The sequence below is a fragment of the Anopheles gambiae genome, chromosome 3, assembly GCF_943734735.2.
Source record: "Anopheles gambiae chromosome 3, idAnoGambNW_F1_1, whole genome shotgun sequence".
NCBI lineage: Eukaryota > Metazoa > Arthropoda > Insecta > Diptera > Culicidae > Anopheles > Anopheles gambiae.
The window spans coordinates 97,582,911-97,601,817 of NC_064602.1; the positions used below are offsets into that span (position 1 = coordinate 97,582,911).

General features: G+C 47.9%; 1 protein-coding gene across 9 annotated transcripts in view; it reads left to right on the top strand.

Moving 5' to 3' along the window:
* LOC4577473 (CLIP domain-containing serine protease B4-like) overlaps positions 1-18,907 on the top strand; it is a 196,583-nt gene that overhangs the window by 77,450 nt on the left and 100,226 nt on the right. For all 9 annotated transcript variants that reach the window (XM_061655434.1, XM_061655435.1, XM_061655436.1 and 6 more), the window contains one exon: positions 9,535-9,617. In XM_061655434.1, the coding sequence (XP_061511418.1) occupies positions 9,535-9,617 (83 nt within the window). The remainder of the gene's footprint in view (positions 1-9,534; positions 9,618-18,907) is intronic.

The following is an 18,907-nucleotide window of genomic DNA, read 5'->3' on the forward strand; positions in this document are numbered from 1 at the left end:
AAAATTAAAAACCTATTGAGGAAATGAGGCTTATTCCAACGAGCTACGAAAAAACATGGTTTGCTCTCACACATACACACAAACAAAACCTGTCGCCTGGTCTTTGAGTCGGGAACGATCTCCACTGGTCAGTGGCCTTCCAGGAAAGGGGTTGGCATGATAGATAAATTAGAATTAAAAGCAAACCAGCGGGTCCCATAATCACTCAGGACCTCCAGGGGAAGGAGTTTAATCCTACCGTGTTCATGTGTCCATGTGCGTGTGGCTGTGTGCGTCCTTGATGAGGCTGAGGAGGTTTGCTCCAACCGGGTGCAATTGGAAATGATGAAGGCAATTTTGCGCCTTGTACGGGAAACGGGAACGCACGAAAGCACGAGCCCGGTCGAAAGTCCCGGCTCGTTCGGTTCTCAACGAACGATTCAGAACGGAATTTATATTTGGATAGCACATTATCGCAGATTACGGGGGTATTTGCTGAAATTCATTAGCAACACTTTGGAGCACGCACGCGGGACGCTGGATGGTGGACGGAGAGTCCGTCCGGTTGTGCTACTGCAAAACGGTTCTGGGCGTTTTTATCAGGACAATTTTTCACCCATCATTGATTGAGGAGTCGTGTGTGCAGCACTGCTCCAGCAAAACTCTTTCTGCCCAAGGTTCTCGCAAAAGGTTCATGTGGAGTGTTTCGAGAATACTAGCTACCAACCTTCGGTGGGTCCCCGTTACGAGACACCTTGCATCGTTCAGAGTGTTTGGGTTGCGGCAAACGGTAACCCTACCGGGAGCCCTTTCTCTTCCTCCCCAGTTCCAGTAATTGGTTCAGAATCCTACACACGAAAGGTGGAAAACCGGTTCCATAGAGGGGCCCCGGATGATGGGTCGCCGGTGCACTGCAGCGCTACCGTACATGGAGAGAAAGATTGAAGACGACCCTGACAACATTAGTGTCTCGGAGGGTTGGAGCGGACGAAAACCGGGTTCTCGATGATCTATGGCCTGGGCTGTGAATGTTGAATGTTGTCTGCAGAAGGCGTTGAGATAGCCAAAACAGGATGTCCAGCCCGTTTGGCTGCTTCAGAAGCTCATGCACCCGTGCTGCAACAGCAGCAGCAGCAGCAGCAGTCGCAGCAATATCAGGCTCGATTGATACGACGAGCACTGTCACTTCTCATAAGTGTAAACAATCCCTCTCTCGCTCTCTTGTCTCGGCCCTTCTCGCTTGGGTGAACTTGCAACGGATCTGTTTGGACCGCACCGTGTCCCAACACCGGAGACACCGCGAAGTCTTCTTCGATTATCGATTGAACACTCGGCGCTCGGTAAGCTCGATGACCACCGGCTCCGGTTTACACTGTGTCTGATCCAGTTTCGGCTTAAGCTTGGACGTTTCAACAAACTAAGAAGATTATGCCTCTGCCTTGTTTCACCACGACTCCAGTCAGGTTATACCCAACCGGCATTCCTTCCAGAGGCAAATCTGCCAACAAAGATGCCGAGGATTGATTTATACCGAGTCCGTTATTTTGTTCTTTCCAGGTTTCTGGTGGCCGGGTAGGACGTCTATAATCGGATATTTGACCTTTTTACTGCAGTCTCGGGGTGTAAATTATGAGCATCTTGTTTTAGGTGAGCGAATGTCCATGTTTGGACGACTGTTTGCTGTATCAAGACGAGTTTTGGAATGGCTTGAGATGTGATATCGGCAAATTCCAGCAGGTGTATTTAACTCCTCTCATGCATCGCACCGTGCAAATGAGTTTTTAATTGATTTTTGCTTTCCGTTGGAATTGTTACATACCCTTGCTGGCTTAAATTGCTCCTCACGCAACGAAAACATTGGATGTTTGTTTTGCTGTGCCACCGGAGGTCCGAAAGGTCCGGATTGTTTCCCTTTCAATCAACGATTGCCTTCAAGCCGCACTACCGCCGGTTGAACTTTCTTCGCTCGCGTGCCCTTGCCGTTTCGGTGGATTCTATTTTGGGACGCCAGAAATTAGTCCGAAATCGGCCAAAACCTGTCATTTGGTGGGCAAGGTTGTGAAAATGCGCTCCTTTTTCTCTGTGTGGTGCCTTAGGAAAGGGTCACCGGGCTGATGATTTGCAGAACGAAGCCTGCAGCAAAAGCACCGATCACTGGTTGCCCTATATTTCCCACTCAATCCACTCTCCGCCGCGGGAGAGCGCGCTAATTTGAATGAACTTTTTTTTGTTGTTTGATTTGTGATTGTTTTTCCTGCGTGCAAGATAGCCCCAAAGCCCTGGAGTTTTTGGCATATCACCATTCCCTGCCCTGCGATGGATTGAGCCACACTTTCACATTAGACGGGAGCTGATTTGAGCGAATGATGAATATTTCCACACGGTAGCCCAAAACCCAGGTTCAAGGTGCTCATTTGGATGTCCCAGAGGCGCTCGATGTCCGACGAGGGCTACCATTTGGGCAGAGGGCAGCATGCAATCGCACATTCACCCATTTCGATCGCATGATCGGATGCTTTGGTCACACAGAAGCGATCCTATCGAGAGGGGCCAGCGTCCACGATGACTCTTGGGTTGGCCCCGCACCCAACCACGGTAGTCGGGCACGGGGCCACTAGTATGACGGAAGTCAAAACCTCCACCCCCACTTGCCAGGCTACAATTACCGGGCTTTCAACAGCTCCAGTTCTTGTTAGGCCCATATCAACACCCTCGCCAGAGGTCACCACGGCGTTTGGGGCACGAAAAAATCTAGACCACACGAGCGTGATTATCGGTTTGACGGAACGGGAGGAATTTTTGTGTTTTGCTGCGTCCCACTGCCTGCTCACACCGGAAGGCAGATACGATAGGGCGTAAGGCGAGTGCGAAAAAACCTGGTCCCGCCAGGAACTCGGGAGTTGCCAATTGGTGTTCTACTAACTCTCTGCACATACCTGCCACGGCCACGTTGGTGTGAGGTTTATCGATTTTCCTGCACCGGTGGTACCGGTGCGTGTTTTCTGCGATAGTTTATCCGCCTCAAGGTTCAATGTTTCGACAGCTCATGTGTGTGTGTGCACGTGTGGCGGTGGTCGAGTGTGTCTGCTCACCCGAAGCCGTACCCGATAATTTCAATAAATTAATTTAATTTGTATCGTATCGTATTTATCTCCCGGGCTCGAACCGCACCGGTCGTAGGTGGATGGTCGCGCAAAATGCTTCGTGTGTTCCATTTTATGTTCGCTTCCTTTTTCCTGTGCCAAAGCAGCACTGTCGGCAGACGGGGGATGCAATATCATCTACGTATCTCAACAACCACTCATGTGCCGGGCGTTCGTAGCCTGCAAAACAAAGTGCCCGTAACAAATTCGGACGGGCACTGGTCTACCATCATTTTACTTTCGCTCGATTAGGTCAGCCGATAGAGGGTCGAGAGACACATCCACTTTAATCGAGGCGGCCGCCCAAGGCGTCCAGCTCAGTGTCAGTGGATCGCCGATGGAGCGATTCCACGATGTGGCTCAATTCACTTTGACTTCCCGTGCAATAGAACCCGACATTGTGGCTGTTACTTAGTTACGCATCAGTTGCGATAATGCGAAGGTTACTGATCAATGCAGGTAATGGGCAGCAACCTGCTTATTGAGAATCATTACCGATTTTTCTACACTATTACTAGATAGAGATATTCAACCAGTAGATATCGTGATAGCGGAGCGTAATTCCATGTTGTTTTTCTAGCACATTCAGTTTGCTTTTCTGCTGATGAATTTTGCACTCAACGCATCGAAGCTTTTCACAAAACAAACGAGATAGTTGTAGTCCCACCAGGCTTTATCATCGATGTCACTCAAACCATTACCTTTACGGCGAAGGTATAACCTTTTCCTCTATGCAAATAGTCTGTAAAAACAATATCGATGGATGCAAAACCGGTGGATCCACACTCGATTAAAGGATTCGTACTGTGCGCCTGCAGTCCCCCCAAAAGCTTCGACCCTCGGAAACAGGATGTCATCAATTGGATTGATGTTGCAGACGGGTTAGCATCCCTCCCGGAATGGACCCGCCGATAAGCTCCGATAGCGGCTGCACGTTGGGGTTTAATGCCCGGTCGATAAGCAAAACATGTCCCGTGTGCTTTCGGACAGTTACGTCCCGGACAGCTCCGGCGGAACCTGTTGGGTCGCGGGGTTGAAGGTGGTGCGTTATCAGGAAGCTGGTTTGATTCGCAGGCGCTTCCGTCGTGATGCAACAGCATGCTGCCATTTGGGCTCTCGCACATAGACACGCACACCAAGGTTGTTAGTTTCTATTGACCATTCTATGCGCTCCTCCTGTGGGGATTGTTATCATTTATTGGGAATGGGAAACGGACACATAAAAATGACAACACAAGCCCCATACGACACAACAACAAAAAATGTTTGTGTGTCCATTGGTTTGAGCCTAGAGAGACGTAAAAATATAAATTCCACATATCTCGTTCAGCGTTGTTTAGATAGATTGCTTGCACCGAACGACGCATTTCTATGCAAATCGCCATCGGTGTATGGTCGGGATAACGCACCTCTACGGACGAAGCGTTGTTTGTTTTTGTGCGTACATCTCTTCAATGCTGTTACGTTCGTATAATTATTGAGGTTTCACTGACACGGAGAGTGCTATTTGCATTTCACATGAACACAGCACACAAACGTGAGCGGGTGTCCTTGCGATTACATTTTATTGGCTTGTTATCGGGATTTACGGCGAGAAGAAGCGCCACGTGTTGATAAGCTCGAGAGCAACGGGTTTCCATTTGTTTCGTGGAACAACCGATCGAACTGAACGTCATTAAATCATGCTTTCAGATCGTGTGTCCTTTCCTTTTTCTGATTGATTTTGTGCACTCAAATGGCCACCTTGCAATTGGATCACATTAAGCTCTCTCCATTGCTGCATGTTACGTACGAAGGATGGGTTTCGAAAATCCTGGAATCACTTGCGCCTATTTCGATTTCGGTTTACGCTTATCTCGTGTAATGGAATTAAGCAATAACAGCAGCAAACACGATTCCATGTACCTTCAGTAATCAGGCAACAATTTCGATTATTGCCGTGCAGTGGATTTGATGCTCATTCGATGCACTTGATACTGATTATTAACGTGGGCAGGAAGGATTGTAGGTTACAGCTGGCGATAATTATGCTCATTGCCAGTGTGGAAGAAACTTCCGCATTTATCGGTTTGGAATTTTCGAGCGATTTTGTGGAGTTTCTTGTTGCTGTATGCTCAGAATTCGGCGTCGAACACATCATTGTTATTATCTGATTAATCTGCATCGGAGCACTTTGTTCCGGAATTATTTAAAAGCTTAAATTATTGCTTCAAATTTGTAGTGCCGGTCGTTGCTGCCTGATTCCGGTCTACTAATTTCTTTTCCTGTTGTCTCTTTCGTCTTAAAAGCTTCACTGCTTCCTTTAACGGCTCACCAAAATTGCTCTCTTTCTTTTTTTCGCTCTCTCTTACTCTCTCTCTATCTCTCTCTCTCTCTCTCTCTCTCTCTCTCTCTCTCTGTAGAGCGCGTCGCACAAATATTACAAATTATAATTCCATTCGCACCGCATAAAAGTGTTCCCCGACCGACAAATGATTATGACGGATTTGCCCTATAAAGGTTCCTCCCTCCAAGCCGGGAGTATAGCTGATGTGCGACAAGGTGTTGTGCCTCGAAATGTATCCCGAGTGACCGCATATCTTGGTCCTTTTTGTGTGTATGGGTGTGTGTGTGTTTATGTGTGCGTGAACCATTTCTGGCCTCTCTGCGCTCGACGTAGCAGTCGCTGGACACGGTCGAGCTGGCCCCGATCGTGCCCACGATAGTGTGTGGTATTAATAACAATACTTATGCTGCATATCATTTCACCCGGAGTGGTTTGCAACCGGAGGGAAGGCGCATGAGTCAGTTCTTTTTCTTTCGCCCTCTCCCACTGACTGAGGGTATGCTTTTTTTTGTAGGTTAGTTTTGAGCATCCGTTGAATTACAACGATCCTGCCGTCGAAGAAACGGCCCTGCCTGCTACCAGCGCTGTGGCCCATTGTGTACACCGGACATAGTTTGGTGATCTCCTCCCTTGTGGCAAATGATACATTCGGACCATTCCTTCTTCCCCAACCACGTTGCGTTTGTGCGGTGTATGTCTCGGTTAAGCTCGAGAGCGCATACGAAAGGCAGTGGCAGTCAGCACACCATCACACCGGCAAACACGTCGAGCAGACAAGATTTGGGAGATATAACACTCTTGAGTCAACACACTCAATTGCGCCCCATGGCAGCCACTTTTGGGTCACATTGTGGATCTAACATCGTCTTTCTTTCCAAACCGAGGTCTATGAAGGTTTTGTTTTGAAAGGAAAGTGATCCGCGAACGGGGAGGCGGCTAGGCTGCTGGACGATTGACGAAGACGGACAAATCTAGGGTTAGCTTCCGTTTCGTTTTTGCGTCCATCGGTAGCGGAACGTTAGTGTATACTTTCCCCTTTTTCTTGTTGCAATGTAAACTCGCCCAACACGTCCAAGCGATACGGTTGACAATTCCTCATGATGACATTCACCCGTCATTGTTCCTATCCAAGAGTGATCTCCTCTGCCAAGCGCTCCAACGAGGTTTTGTTATTATTGGCCTACCGGGCAGAAGTGTGGTCTTTTCTCTTTCACTACTGGCACTACCTCGCGTCAAATTATAATTGCGGTCGAGTGCCAAACCGAGGTCAGCCGTGGAGTCGTGGTGCCATGTAGTGTCCCGACCGGTGCCTCTCCCGCTCAACACGTGCGTTTGGACAATGGTTAACGTAAACCTGAAGAAGTAGCAAGAAAAAAAAAAAAAACGACAACAACAACACGCCTCCCGGGGGCGAGAACTTCAAAATCTTGATAAGTAGCATTTATTATGCGAAGTTGGGACACTTCATGAAGCGACTGCATGATGTGCTAGCGCGCGATGTCGCCACTTGGGAGGGATATGTTTCAAAACCGTTCGAACTGCTTTCGGAGCCATCTGCCTACTCTCGAATTGGTGGGTCTCCGTTGGACCGTACACGGGAGCACTGCTCAGTCCCTGGCTTACTGATGTTAGCATGTCGATGGCCGTGCGGACACCTTCCCCCGGTAGTTCCTCTGCTCGCTCCCGTCCTAGCGGAGTGTGTATATTAAATATTTATGAGCGTTGAGTGTTTTGTTTCGAATAATCAGCCTCTTGAGTTACTTACCATTTACCCCCTGTGCCCGGCTGTGTGTGTGTGTGGAGTCATCTTCGTGGGCCTGTCACCGTGTTCGGTATGTTGTTTGCCGAATGTTGGCACCAATGTTCCTTCCGCTCCGCTGTTCCGCAGGGAAGAGTGTAGTTCATTGTGGAGTAAATGTAAACTGCCGCCAAATCTTTCCCGAGAATCGACGATGGGCCCCCTCTAGAGAAAGAGGGAACAAAGGTATAACCGTCTTGAAGGTACCGGTTTCAATCACGGCCCACCTCTCGACATCAAGTACCTTCTTCTTGCCATCTTGCGCACCGTGAGTGGCTTCGATTTGGGCTTTCCAGCGCGATATCATCTTCATCGAGAGCGCGCGTCATCATCATGATCGCAGTCCGTGCGCTGTGTTTCTTAGCGAGTACCTTCATAGCGTGCAGGGGTCATGGTTCGTTTCCCATCACTTAGCTTATGATGATGTCTTTCGTTTTCTTTCTTTTTGTTCTTCAGACGGCGGGGGCCGAGGTGTTGGACTTTTGCTTTTCTTTCAACGCGACCCCCAACACTGCTGCCGGGCGAAAGAGAAGTTTCTTATCGCGACATAATCATCACGCCGTTTAGCGCAAATCGGTGGCATTCGTTCCGTTGGTCGAGCTTCATCTGCGTGTACTGCAATGATCAGTCTCGACGGGTCTCGGGATTCGAGGCACAACATGCGGAGGTGTGGGCTCACTTAAAAGGGAATCAAGAAACTGTTTGCTCGTTAGAAAAAGGCGAGCCTATTGTTTTGTTGAAAGTTGCAGTATTTCTCCCACTTTTTCGCCGCAAAAAAAAGAAAAAAAAACACAAGCAACGAAATGGACACACGGAATGCTGATCGAGTTATTTAAGAGCCTCGCTCGGTTTAAGCCCCTGCTGATCGGTATTTTCGGGACGGCGTCTTCCCGGAATTGAATGGCAGGAAGAAGGCAAACGTCCATGTCCTTCAACGCGTTCCGACTGCCGCAACTGCCGGCCGATAGCGAGGGCTTACGCTCGCTAACCTTCGTCTGGACGTTGTCTGCCGTACATTCTTCCCAACCTTCGATTGTCCTCGCCCCCCCGCTTGCGGCCGGAAGATCAGCAGACCTGAAAAGACGCACGCCGACACTCGTCCTCGTTTCCCGCAAAAAGATCTCGGATCGCAAGCACAAAGCGAATATTTCGGTGCATTTTTATTTGCATTTCCTGCGTGCCAATTTCGAAACACCGGACCGGACGGCGAGCATCGTTTGTGGCATTGCGTTTTCGTTCCACTTTGCACTGGCCGTTGGTAGATAAGTGATATAGTTTCTTCGCTTGTGTCTGTGTCAAGATTGCCCGCTGCTTGCTGCACCCGGGTAACATCGAAGTGCAACTGCGTTTCCCTCTCTTCTCGCATCCCAACTTCGTCGGGAGCTCCACGAAATGACCCTTAAATACAGATTTTAGAGATAATTAATTCAAATTTCTGTTCAGCTCGTGTTTGGCATGGGAAGCATTCCCTTTCGTTTCATCGGCTCGGCTCAGTGGGCTGCTCTTCGGTTTCCAATGAAAGCATACATTTTAATGCTGTTATGCAGTGTGTGTGTGTGTGTGTGTGTGTGTTTTTTGCCTTGGTTGTTGCGCTGCTGTTGCGTGCCATTTGCTGTTTTGAACTGGCGCTGACGGAAAAGAATGGTGATCATGCTGTGTGTGCTGATCGTTGGTCTGATGACGATAATCAGTGCATCGGTTCTTTTAGTTGAAAATGACCGCAAAAATACCATCGCAGATGATGGTGTGTTTGAGTAAGGTTGGTGTTCTTGGTGTTCTGATTTTCGAATGAAAGGAAGTAGGAACGAAGTCAGGCCAGTGTTTGGAATTGTAGTATGGCGTCAGTCGGAGCAGACAACGGAGTCCAAGATCTGCAGTGAAGGATGATCCAATAATCTTGTTCTCTTAATACATTTGTTGAAGTTTTTCATTAGGGTTCATTCGTCACTTGGTCAAGGCATGAGTTGTTCTTTGAATAAATTTTGATTGGGAGCTGGATATTAAAAGAACCGATCACAAATTTACTTTATACGTTGGTTTAATATTTTCATTTCAGTAAAACTTATAATTTATGTTAAGCCTGAAAGACCTCTGGTGTGTATTTAATTACATTTGCCATCATGTTTGTACCTGAAGCGAATGTACATTGAAGACCTCCAACACAAACACAAATCTCTTTCATTCCAATCAAAAGGTCAACTCCAGAAGGATTTATCACGAGCATTACCGAGTTAACTTAAAGATGTCTTCATGGTTTCATTTTCATACCTTGTTTCTCCTCTCAACAGACTCCCACTGCACCGGCGTCGAGACGTGGTAAAAGGTGCGAAAGAAAGCTGCTTGCAAACAGGATTAAAGCAAAAGTACATCAGTAAGTTTTTAAGCATTTAAGTAAATTATTCCACCGCTCGACCACAGGGACAGAACGGGGCGCAAACAGACATCGACACCTTAAACCGAGTGCTTATAAAAAGTTGGGTGGGTTTTTATTCTTCTGGAAGAGAGAGACAGAGACCCAAACGGCTTTACCTTGAACGCGTGTCTTCTGCCACGAACTCCCCACGGGTTTTGCTCGAGAGCCGCCCGGGGAAGATGCTCTCGGTGTTGGAAATAATTGTTTCTTGGGTTGCAGCGGAGGAGAAGCTTAGAAACACAGAACGACACAAAAGCGATGGCGGGAGAAAGTGAGATTCCGCAGGTAATTCCAAGGGTAAACAGCAAAAGGTTGTCTCTGGGCTGTCTGGGGCGTGTTTTGGCCGAAGCTTTCCCCACACCACCAGGGGCGGATGGCAGTCGAGGATTAGGCAAAGGATTTGTGTGTGTTCAAGGACTTGAAGCTTTCAAGGATCGTGTTCGGTTCGATCGCTGCGTGTGTTTCGGGACGAGAGTGGGCCGAGTTTTTGTTTCTATTTCTGGCTGCCTTTTTGGAGGATTTCCCTTTAGCACAGCTTCAAGGGCACAAACACCGGATACCGGAGCAGGCGGGATTGGCTTTAAGACGGCGTGTGTTTGTCGACTTTCTGCCGTTGTTTAATAAGCAGCTTGTTTGGCGGGAAACGGGGTAATGTTTTCCCAAATCCCATACCTCTCGATCCGCCGAAACAGATTGACTGGATTGGATCGAGGCTTTTCGACAGATTTAAATCCAAAAGCGACATAACCATAATCGGCCCTTTTAAGCGGGTAGCAATCGATTTGGGACTTTTTCACACTCCTCCCGATGTTTACTTATCGCGATCCAGGGCTGATTTTGGAACAATTTTTCATAAAGTTTAAATCAAACCTTCGCTCTGGTGACGGGAAAGCATAACATAAACGCATTTTAATCCAGCTGGAATCAATCGAGCTCTAGCCAAAACATTCCAAGTCGATTTACTGACTTAACATAATCCTTTCCACTGATATCTTTTTTGCTGCCCCTTTTTTATGGGTGGACTGCGAGAGAAACTATTGGAAATTTGATCCCTTTTTGTTTTGCCTTGTTGTGGAGGGCAAGCTGGGAGAAAAAAGGTACATAATAACTGGATGCGATCCAGACAGACAGTCCCAGGCAGGCTGGCCACCGAAATTCGTTTAAAGCTAATATTGGTGCGCTTAGACGGGTGAGCTGGAAACGGGTTTTGGTTGTCCCTCTGGCGGCTTTCGTACCCTGATGGACGATGTATTGACAGATGACAGCGGGAAATTAATAGAGACATGATTTCGGACGTCGATAATTCGCTAGCTCGCCGTCGTCCTAACTTCATCTCTGTTCTGTTGAGTTCCGTTTGTGGATTATTTATCCGTACTGGGATTGTTTTTTTCGTTTGTGAACCTGATCAAGCCGTTCTCGTCAACTACTGCTTTGGAAATATGATTTTTGTTGAGTTCATTTGAAGTTTGGACGAAAGGGACCGCCAAAAACCAAAACCAACCTAGTGCGTCGGATTCTAAACTTGCCATCCCACCACCCGCACCTCCTCCTTCGGGAGCAGTGAAATAGTTCTGACTCGTTGTGGAGTTAGTTACGCTCGGGCAGAGCGACCGACCGAGGCCGGTTTTTAGTTTTGCTTTGGCAGTTGGGTTTAGTTTTTCATCAGCAATGCGTTGTTTTGTCTCGTGTTCGTTGCCCTTCACGTTTGACTGTGAAGGGTTTTGTCAACGTAAAGCCCAAATTTTATGTTGTTATGATCGTCGAACGTACGGATTAGGTCACTAAGCTTTTTTCCGAGCCCGAGGGCTGTTTTTCTCTCTCACTTGTCTACATAAGCCTCTGTGTGGTTTGGGGCGGGGGAAATGTTGCTGCATAGTTATGATTTGATTTTGATTCGAGTTCTTACGCTTATCCACAGTTCCGGTGGCATCGGTTGCTAGAAAGCTAGCGAAGAGGATTGTGTTTTTTTTTAGTACGAAAGCTCTTTGTTCCGAACCGATGCAACCGGTGCAATCGGAGCAAGAGGAAACCGGGCCTCCAATGGGCCATTATTATCGATTTTTTTATGTAATGTAAATCATATTGCTGCCTTTCGACGGCAGGATTATCCAATGCGGCTGACCAACATGATTTCCTGTCCATTGGTCGTCCGTTGGCGGTGTGTTCGCTGTCCCGTGCTTCTTTTTTCTCATGACCTTTTGCTCAGAGTGCGGCGGAGCCTGAGCCGTTGTTCGTTGCTGGTCGTTCCGATCGCGTCGGCAAAGAGCGTCAGAAGTCAATTATTTAGGGCTTATCAGTGATCGTAATTTTCGCGCTTTTATGCTCGCACAGTAACGGTCACATTGCCGGGATGGCTGGACCTTGGCTGCGGCTTAAAGTCGTGAGACCGACCGGCCGGACAGGATGTGCAATCCGGATGGACCGGAAGATATGCGCGCTCGGTTAAGGGAGAGCATAAAATTGGCTCGTTGAACGTTTCGAACAGTTGGAATTGAACTCAATGATGACCATGATGATGATGATGATGGAGGTTAAAATCAGGCAAAACTGGATTGATTTGCTGAGGCACAATGAAGTAAAACAACGAAGATTTGTATGGACATTGTTTTCAGGCATTAAAGATACAATTTTGGTTGCTAAAACATTCAGTATGTCTGTAACAAAACCAAAAGACAACATGGTAATTAAATTCATGCCATGAAAACTTACAAAAATCCAATTATAATGAGAAAAAGGTCCCAAAATTGACAGGAACAACACTTTCCATTACTTTGCATCGTAAAAAGTAAACTTCCGGCAATGTAGCTAGTGAGAAGAATTAGAATTAAATCCACGCCGTCCTACCCACTCGGCGAACAACTTAATTAGTAGCCTAGCCGCAGGATGTAAATGCCTCATAAATGCCGCCTTTGGTGATTTTGTGCAGTCGTGCTTTTTGTCTTCCTCTTTTGTGCCCACCAACAAGCATTAACGAGACCGATGTAACAATGCTCGCACAGGTGCGTGTATCCAAACTAGCTGAAGGGAACACACACACACACACACACTGAACGTGACTGGACGGGGGAAAAAAGTGTGTCTCTTTGTCGATCCCTCCCGTCGTGCCGCATGCGGAGCGTTTTAGGCGCCGATTGTGCCTTAAATGTCAGCCGCAAGTCACATTACACCGGCAGCGGGAGGTCGGACTACGCGAGTCTAACGTTACGGCATGGCCCGATGGCCTTCATCACCGGTGTCCAAGATCGAGGGTTTAAATTGAAATTTCTACTCCGCAAAGGGCAAACAATCGAATGCTAATGCCCGGCAGCGGTCGGCAAGCCCTTCCAAGTGAGCTCATAAACAAGCTCATTAGCCCACGAGCGGGGTTGCATACGCGTGTTGCGGGCTTAATGAAGTTAACATTTTCGGGTTGGTATCGCACCGAGAGCGATACGCTCTGTACCTGTCGATAAAAGGTGACCGGTGCAACCGGATCGCGCGGGGAGGAGCAGAAGGTTTTGCTCCATAAAGTTCAACCTTTGTCGGGGTGATAGCTCATAATCGGTTCACCTTCCTTGAAGTGCATCGTTGCGTGTCATTTTATGCGTCTTTACCGTCGTATGAAGCTACTGTAAAGCATCGAAGTAGAGGGAGAAGGCTTGATCATACGCTCACCCTAAATCCGATCTCCATGCTCAACATATGGTGGCTTTCCGGTTCCGTGCTCAACTTTCAATTTTGTCACTAATAAGCACGGCAAGCGGCTTCGAAGGGACCGTGCGCAATCGAAAACGGGCATCAAAGAGAGCCCACAATTAAGACCACCGCCCCTTTCCGGTGGTAATAGCGAAAAGTCGCAGAACTGGGAGCCGTTGCCGGTGACCGGGACGTCATCGGCACCACTAATGCGTCCGCCAATCGATGGCTGCGCTCGATCGATCATATCTCTGTCCCTCTCGCGCCGTGTGGATTATGTAAACGTTCAACGCTCCAGGAGCGGGTCCGAGTTGATTACAGTTCGGGCAGAAACACTTACCATTAATTGATTTTTATGTGAGTTTTATCTCAATTATAATTAACCTCATTTTACATATGCTGCTGCTGTCTCCGCGCTGATGAAGCCATTTGCATGCGGCAACCAGCAGCGAGAGGTCATTCGGCAGTGATGTCAGAAGGTCCATCCGGGAGTTATCGAAGCGATGAAGCTATCCAGAAGCATTCGGGGAGGATTGCTTCTTCCCCTGTTCAGATAGAAGAGAAAGAAAGAAGCGACGAGGGCGACGCCATTACGCAAGTACGCGGCGCGTGTTTTCGGAGAAAAGCATAAATTCGTTAGCTGGAAGTCATGTTATATTTTATGGGGACAGCTATTTCAGTGTTTTATGATTCGAAGCAATGGGCGAGCGAAAGTGTTCTTTGCGTTCTCTATCGTTGAGATTCTTCGACCAGCTGGATCAGAAACCGATTCCAAAGCCATTTGACACGCCGAGGATGGCCGAGCTGCACTTCCGAGCGGTATGCGCTTAGGTTCCTGCCACGGGGTGGTTCCGGATGGAGTGCATCTTTTCGGTGTGATAACGACTCCACCCTAGTCTATCTTCCCAATGCAGCGAAAGAGAGCGAGACACGTATTTTACGTTCAATTTATTGCGGCTATTTATTGGTGCCATATTTCGCCCCACATCGCTCCACACACGCGCACGCTCTACAGAATGATCATGTTTCTCTCCCCATTGGCATGTAGTGCACGGCTTTGATGGAGCATAGAATTGACTCCGAAGCAATGCAAACTGCTGCTGCTGCTGCTGCAGTCGGGATTGATTTGTGACGGGCAGAAAAAGGGTATAAAAGTGAAATACTTTCCCTCCAACTCGGGTCGTTCGTACGGCCCGGGCCATCGATCCGGAACGCACCGGGCGAAGAATTGGAAAGAATTTTGAAAGCGTCCATAAATCATGCCCTCACACGAAGCGGCGGGCGGGAATTGGCTTATGGGTGGGAAAATTAGTTTATTTCCTTGAGTGTTTGTGTGCGTGCGTTTTTCAAAGGGAGAAATGCAACTCCACAAGGGAATTTGTTTTATTTGTTGCAATGTTTCGAAAGGGGATGGGGTGGTTGCACAGATCGTAGTTTTTTGGGGAACACACGTGAGAGCCGGTGAGATTTGTTTATGCAGCTTGGCAAGAGTTACGATCACCTGGTAGATGTGGGTTAGGGCCGCCTATCTGAGCATCTTTATTTGAAGCTAAGAGCTGGAAAATGTGGCAATGAAGATGAAATATTTTATTAAAGCCATAATCTTAATTCATAGCTGGCCATTGCAGGGACAGTTTTACGCCAGCTCCTAATAAAGTGTGACCATCTTAATGATCGCTTTTGAGACCTCATGGGAAATTATCACACGTTCTGCATTAACTCATTCTTAGGTTTCTGTGTCACTGAAGAATTCGCTTGATGTCCAAGGGTTTTTATGTTATTTTTATAACTTATCAACAATCAAGAGTGCAATTATAATCCCAACTCAATTCTTGATGTCGTGTTTTGTTCCTTAAAAAGCATACTTGAATGGTTCAATCGTCATTTTGCGATCTATTTGAAGCGATTGGAGTACAACATAATGCTCAAGTTATTTGAAAACATGCAGCAAAGCCATAACTTGTTTGTTCGAGTCACATAAACCACTGACTGCAGGCCATCAACATCGTACTGCAGTCAATGTATGCTCAATGTACTCCAACAGCACCCCCAACGGCCATAACGTGTAATGACTGGAGGCAGGGCGCATTGTGTGTGCGGCTCTTTTCGTGCTCTTGGTTGACACACATTAGTCACGGACACGGCCCAGCTGTACCTGTATGTGTGTGTGTATGTGTGTGTGGTGCAACGATGCGGTGGGTACCCCGTGGGAGGAAGTAATAAAAATTTGCAATCTTTCCCTCCAGTGCACCGACTGTGTGCGGCACTAATAAAGACACCTTCGCGCGCGCGCGCGCATCATAACGAAAAATAAATAAATAAACGCCCGCCCCGTATTTTGGGGTGGCCAACGCGGAACTCTCTGCCTTGACGAAAACAGGGAAGATTGAAGGTACGGACATCGCCTCCCAAACGTGGCACGCAGAGGAAGGAGATCTCTCACGCCCGAGCATAAATGATGAAGCAATTGTTGCGGAGTAAAGCCGCGTCGACCCGCCGCTTGAGCTTTTGTTGGAGAACACAAGTATGGGCATGGGGAAGTATTTGTTGTGCCTGCATCACCCTTAAACGCCCTCTTTTTGAGGTTCACCTTGAGCGTACAGTATGGTGCTGTACCTAAACTTCTTGCAGCCCCATTCCTGCTCCATCCCCGCGGACGGTTTTATGGATCAATTTCGGAACCGTGTACAAAGTGGCTGCATTACCGGTGCCTTTTAGGGCTCTCCAAAGAGGCACGTTTTCGCGTGGAGCGATGCGACGCGGGAAGTGTCATATCGTTCAACCAAGTCCCGCAACCTCCCACCATCATCAGGTGGAGCGAACGTGACAGTTAGGGACGCCATTAGCAGCCCTTCGCCGAGATCCCAACAGTTCATGAGGCGAGGGAGGATAGAGGGAGGAAAAAAGTTTGTTTTCCTGGAAAGCGCTTCGCGGTATGTCGCCCTTATTGTCCATGCGGCATCCATCGGGCGCGAAGTACTCGAAGAATCGCTTTACGATCAAGGGGAATTTGGCCGTTTTTGTTTGTTGGCCGCCTCTCTTTCCCCATCACCCGCCCCCAACTCTTACGACTGCTCCCTTTGTTCTGTTTTAATGGTCGTGCGTGCGTGCAAACGAGCAGAACCGTGTGCGTGCGGCAACCATTTGCCTGTGTGGCTCGTGCTTTTTGATTAGACATTAAAAAGTCTCATTCCCCTCCCTTCGGCGCGGGTTCTTCCGGCGGGGGAGGAAAGTGTTTCGCGCCTTGCGGTACCATGTGCGAGGTGCGTGGGATTGACACGCTATTCACGCTTTTCTTTCTCGAAGGGAAAAGAAAAAAACCCCCCCCGAAAGCCCCGGAGCGATGATCCTATGGAGGAGTTCTTTTTTTGTTTTCAAGCCCCAAGCCCCACATACGTGCAATGGTGGAGCGAGGATTGAAGACGTTATGGAATCGCCGGCGTTTTTTCGGTGGCCTTGCGTGCCATACCACGATTCTGACGGTTCTCGCTGCGTTCTGACGAAGCAAGCGAAAGCTTGGAACGATAAAAAACGCACATATCGTTTCAACTTTTTCTTCCAACACCACTTCTGACTCCACTAGCAGCGCATCCAAAGCGGAATCAGTTCGTTCGGAGCGAAGGTACATGAGGTGGAGTGTTGAAAATTCATGATTTAGCAGCTTTTATTCGCGTGATTCGATGTCTCTGGGAAAAAAGAAGGAGAATTTTATTGTGGCTATTGTTTATTTCTTCTCCAAGAGGTGGAGAACGCAGCTTAAACGTCTCAAGGCCACGAAGCTTCTTCGTGCAAAGGGTACGGCCCACGACTGTGCCCTTGGACATTTGGTTAGGTTCGGCCCAAAAACGGATCCAATCGTGCATATATGGGAAGGTTTAGCTGGAGATGATCCGGTACGGTGCAACGCAACCATTGCCCTGCGGGGAGCCTTTGCCATAGAGTTTGGAAGGTTTTTCGGCCGATAGGAGTTAGACATTCTGAAGAAGTCTCAACAACAATTCGTGTTAATTTTGTGGCATGACAAGGAATCAAAAAGTTATATTGAGATGGAGAGTGAATATTTCAATTTGCTCAAATTGATAATTTTCAATAAAAGTTGGAGCTCGATGTTTGTCACATCACACGGCGCTCAGCTTGTCAAGGGCTCCAAATTGTTTTCAAATAACTGTCCAACCCGAATATTCTCCTGTAGCTTCAATAAACACATAACAGCTGCCTGCTTGACGGCCCATGTACTGTATTTGCTATCATCCTTAGGAGTGGAATTTAATATACAGCATACTTTCGCTAATAACAATTTACAAACATGGTCCTACTGGGTAGCTCCTATGCACTACAGCTCCGCTACCTTGGGTCCGTACGCTACTCGTTGACGCAACGCTTCGGTTGGGTGAAGAATTTTCATAAATTCCACCCAATGCCACACCCGCAACGGAAGCCAACAGCTTTTTTTGTGTCTGTTTGCCACACCAACCAGCCCATCAAATATGCAAGAAGTCTATCCATCAAACGGTGCGACCCGGGTCAACACCGTCAGCCGGTTGCCGGTGTGTGCGCTTTCACATACGATAAATCTCAGCTGTCCAATAGAAAACAATGTGTCGTCGTGAGATGGTTGACTGGCTCGAGCCGTGCCGTGCAATTGTAACAGTTGAGTTGTGCACCGCCAGAAAAAAAAACAAAAGCGAAAGTGCCCGTGAAACGACACATTTGACACGAGCGTTTTACCCATTTGACTAGGACGACCCGGCAATATCGCAACATCGTGAATAATTTAGGCGAGATCATGCAGAGAATCTGCGCACACACGAAAAACGGGTTAAGGATGTAAGATGAATAATTCTACAAAGTTTTATGTTTCGGAGAAAAAAAAAACGCTTGTTCAATGCCCAGCAAAACAAGCATACTGTTGTAGCTGTGAGTTACGGTGAATAATTTCAAAAGTATCACGTTTCACCCGAAACCTCCCCAAAAAACAGATGGACCACGGAAAAAAACCCAGGCGCAACAAAATGATGATCACGTACCGAGCGGCGAATAACAAACTACAACAGCGTTTCTTCTTGTTCTCTTTTTGTGTGTCGATGATGAACCGTCCAGTTGACATCCGGAGCGATGTTTCAGCAGCCGATTGGCGAGTTTAATTGTGCTTAGCTTGTGCTTCTTCGCTTTTCGCTAGCATCAGCCATTGGACACGAAATCCCCCAATGGACAGCCGTCCTAGGGAAGACAAACCAAGGTCCGGGATGTTGGGTTCTTGGACGTGTCGGGTTCTCGACCACCGACTAACGGATGAACTAACGCGAGATGCTGCTTCTTCGGTGGAATACAAACGATCCAATTGAGGTTCTGACCCGTTGGGCGGACATCAGCTCGGACATTCGGACATAGAGTGTCCTGGTTTCGGACGCTTGGCTGCAATCAATAGTGTACGTCGGGTGTGAAGTCTCTCGGTCGAATTTCTGTGCAGTTCCACATCCCACCCAGAATTCGGGTCAATGTGCCGATGTGGTGTCATCGTTTTTTGGAAGCTTTTCTCATACATCGTCCCTTTTCCAAACCCGTTTACCGGG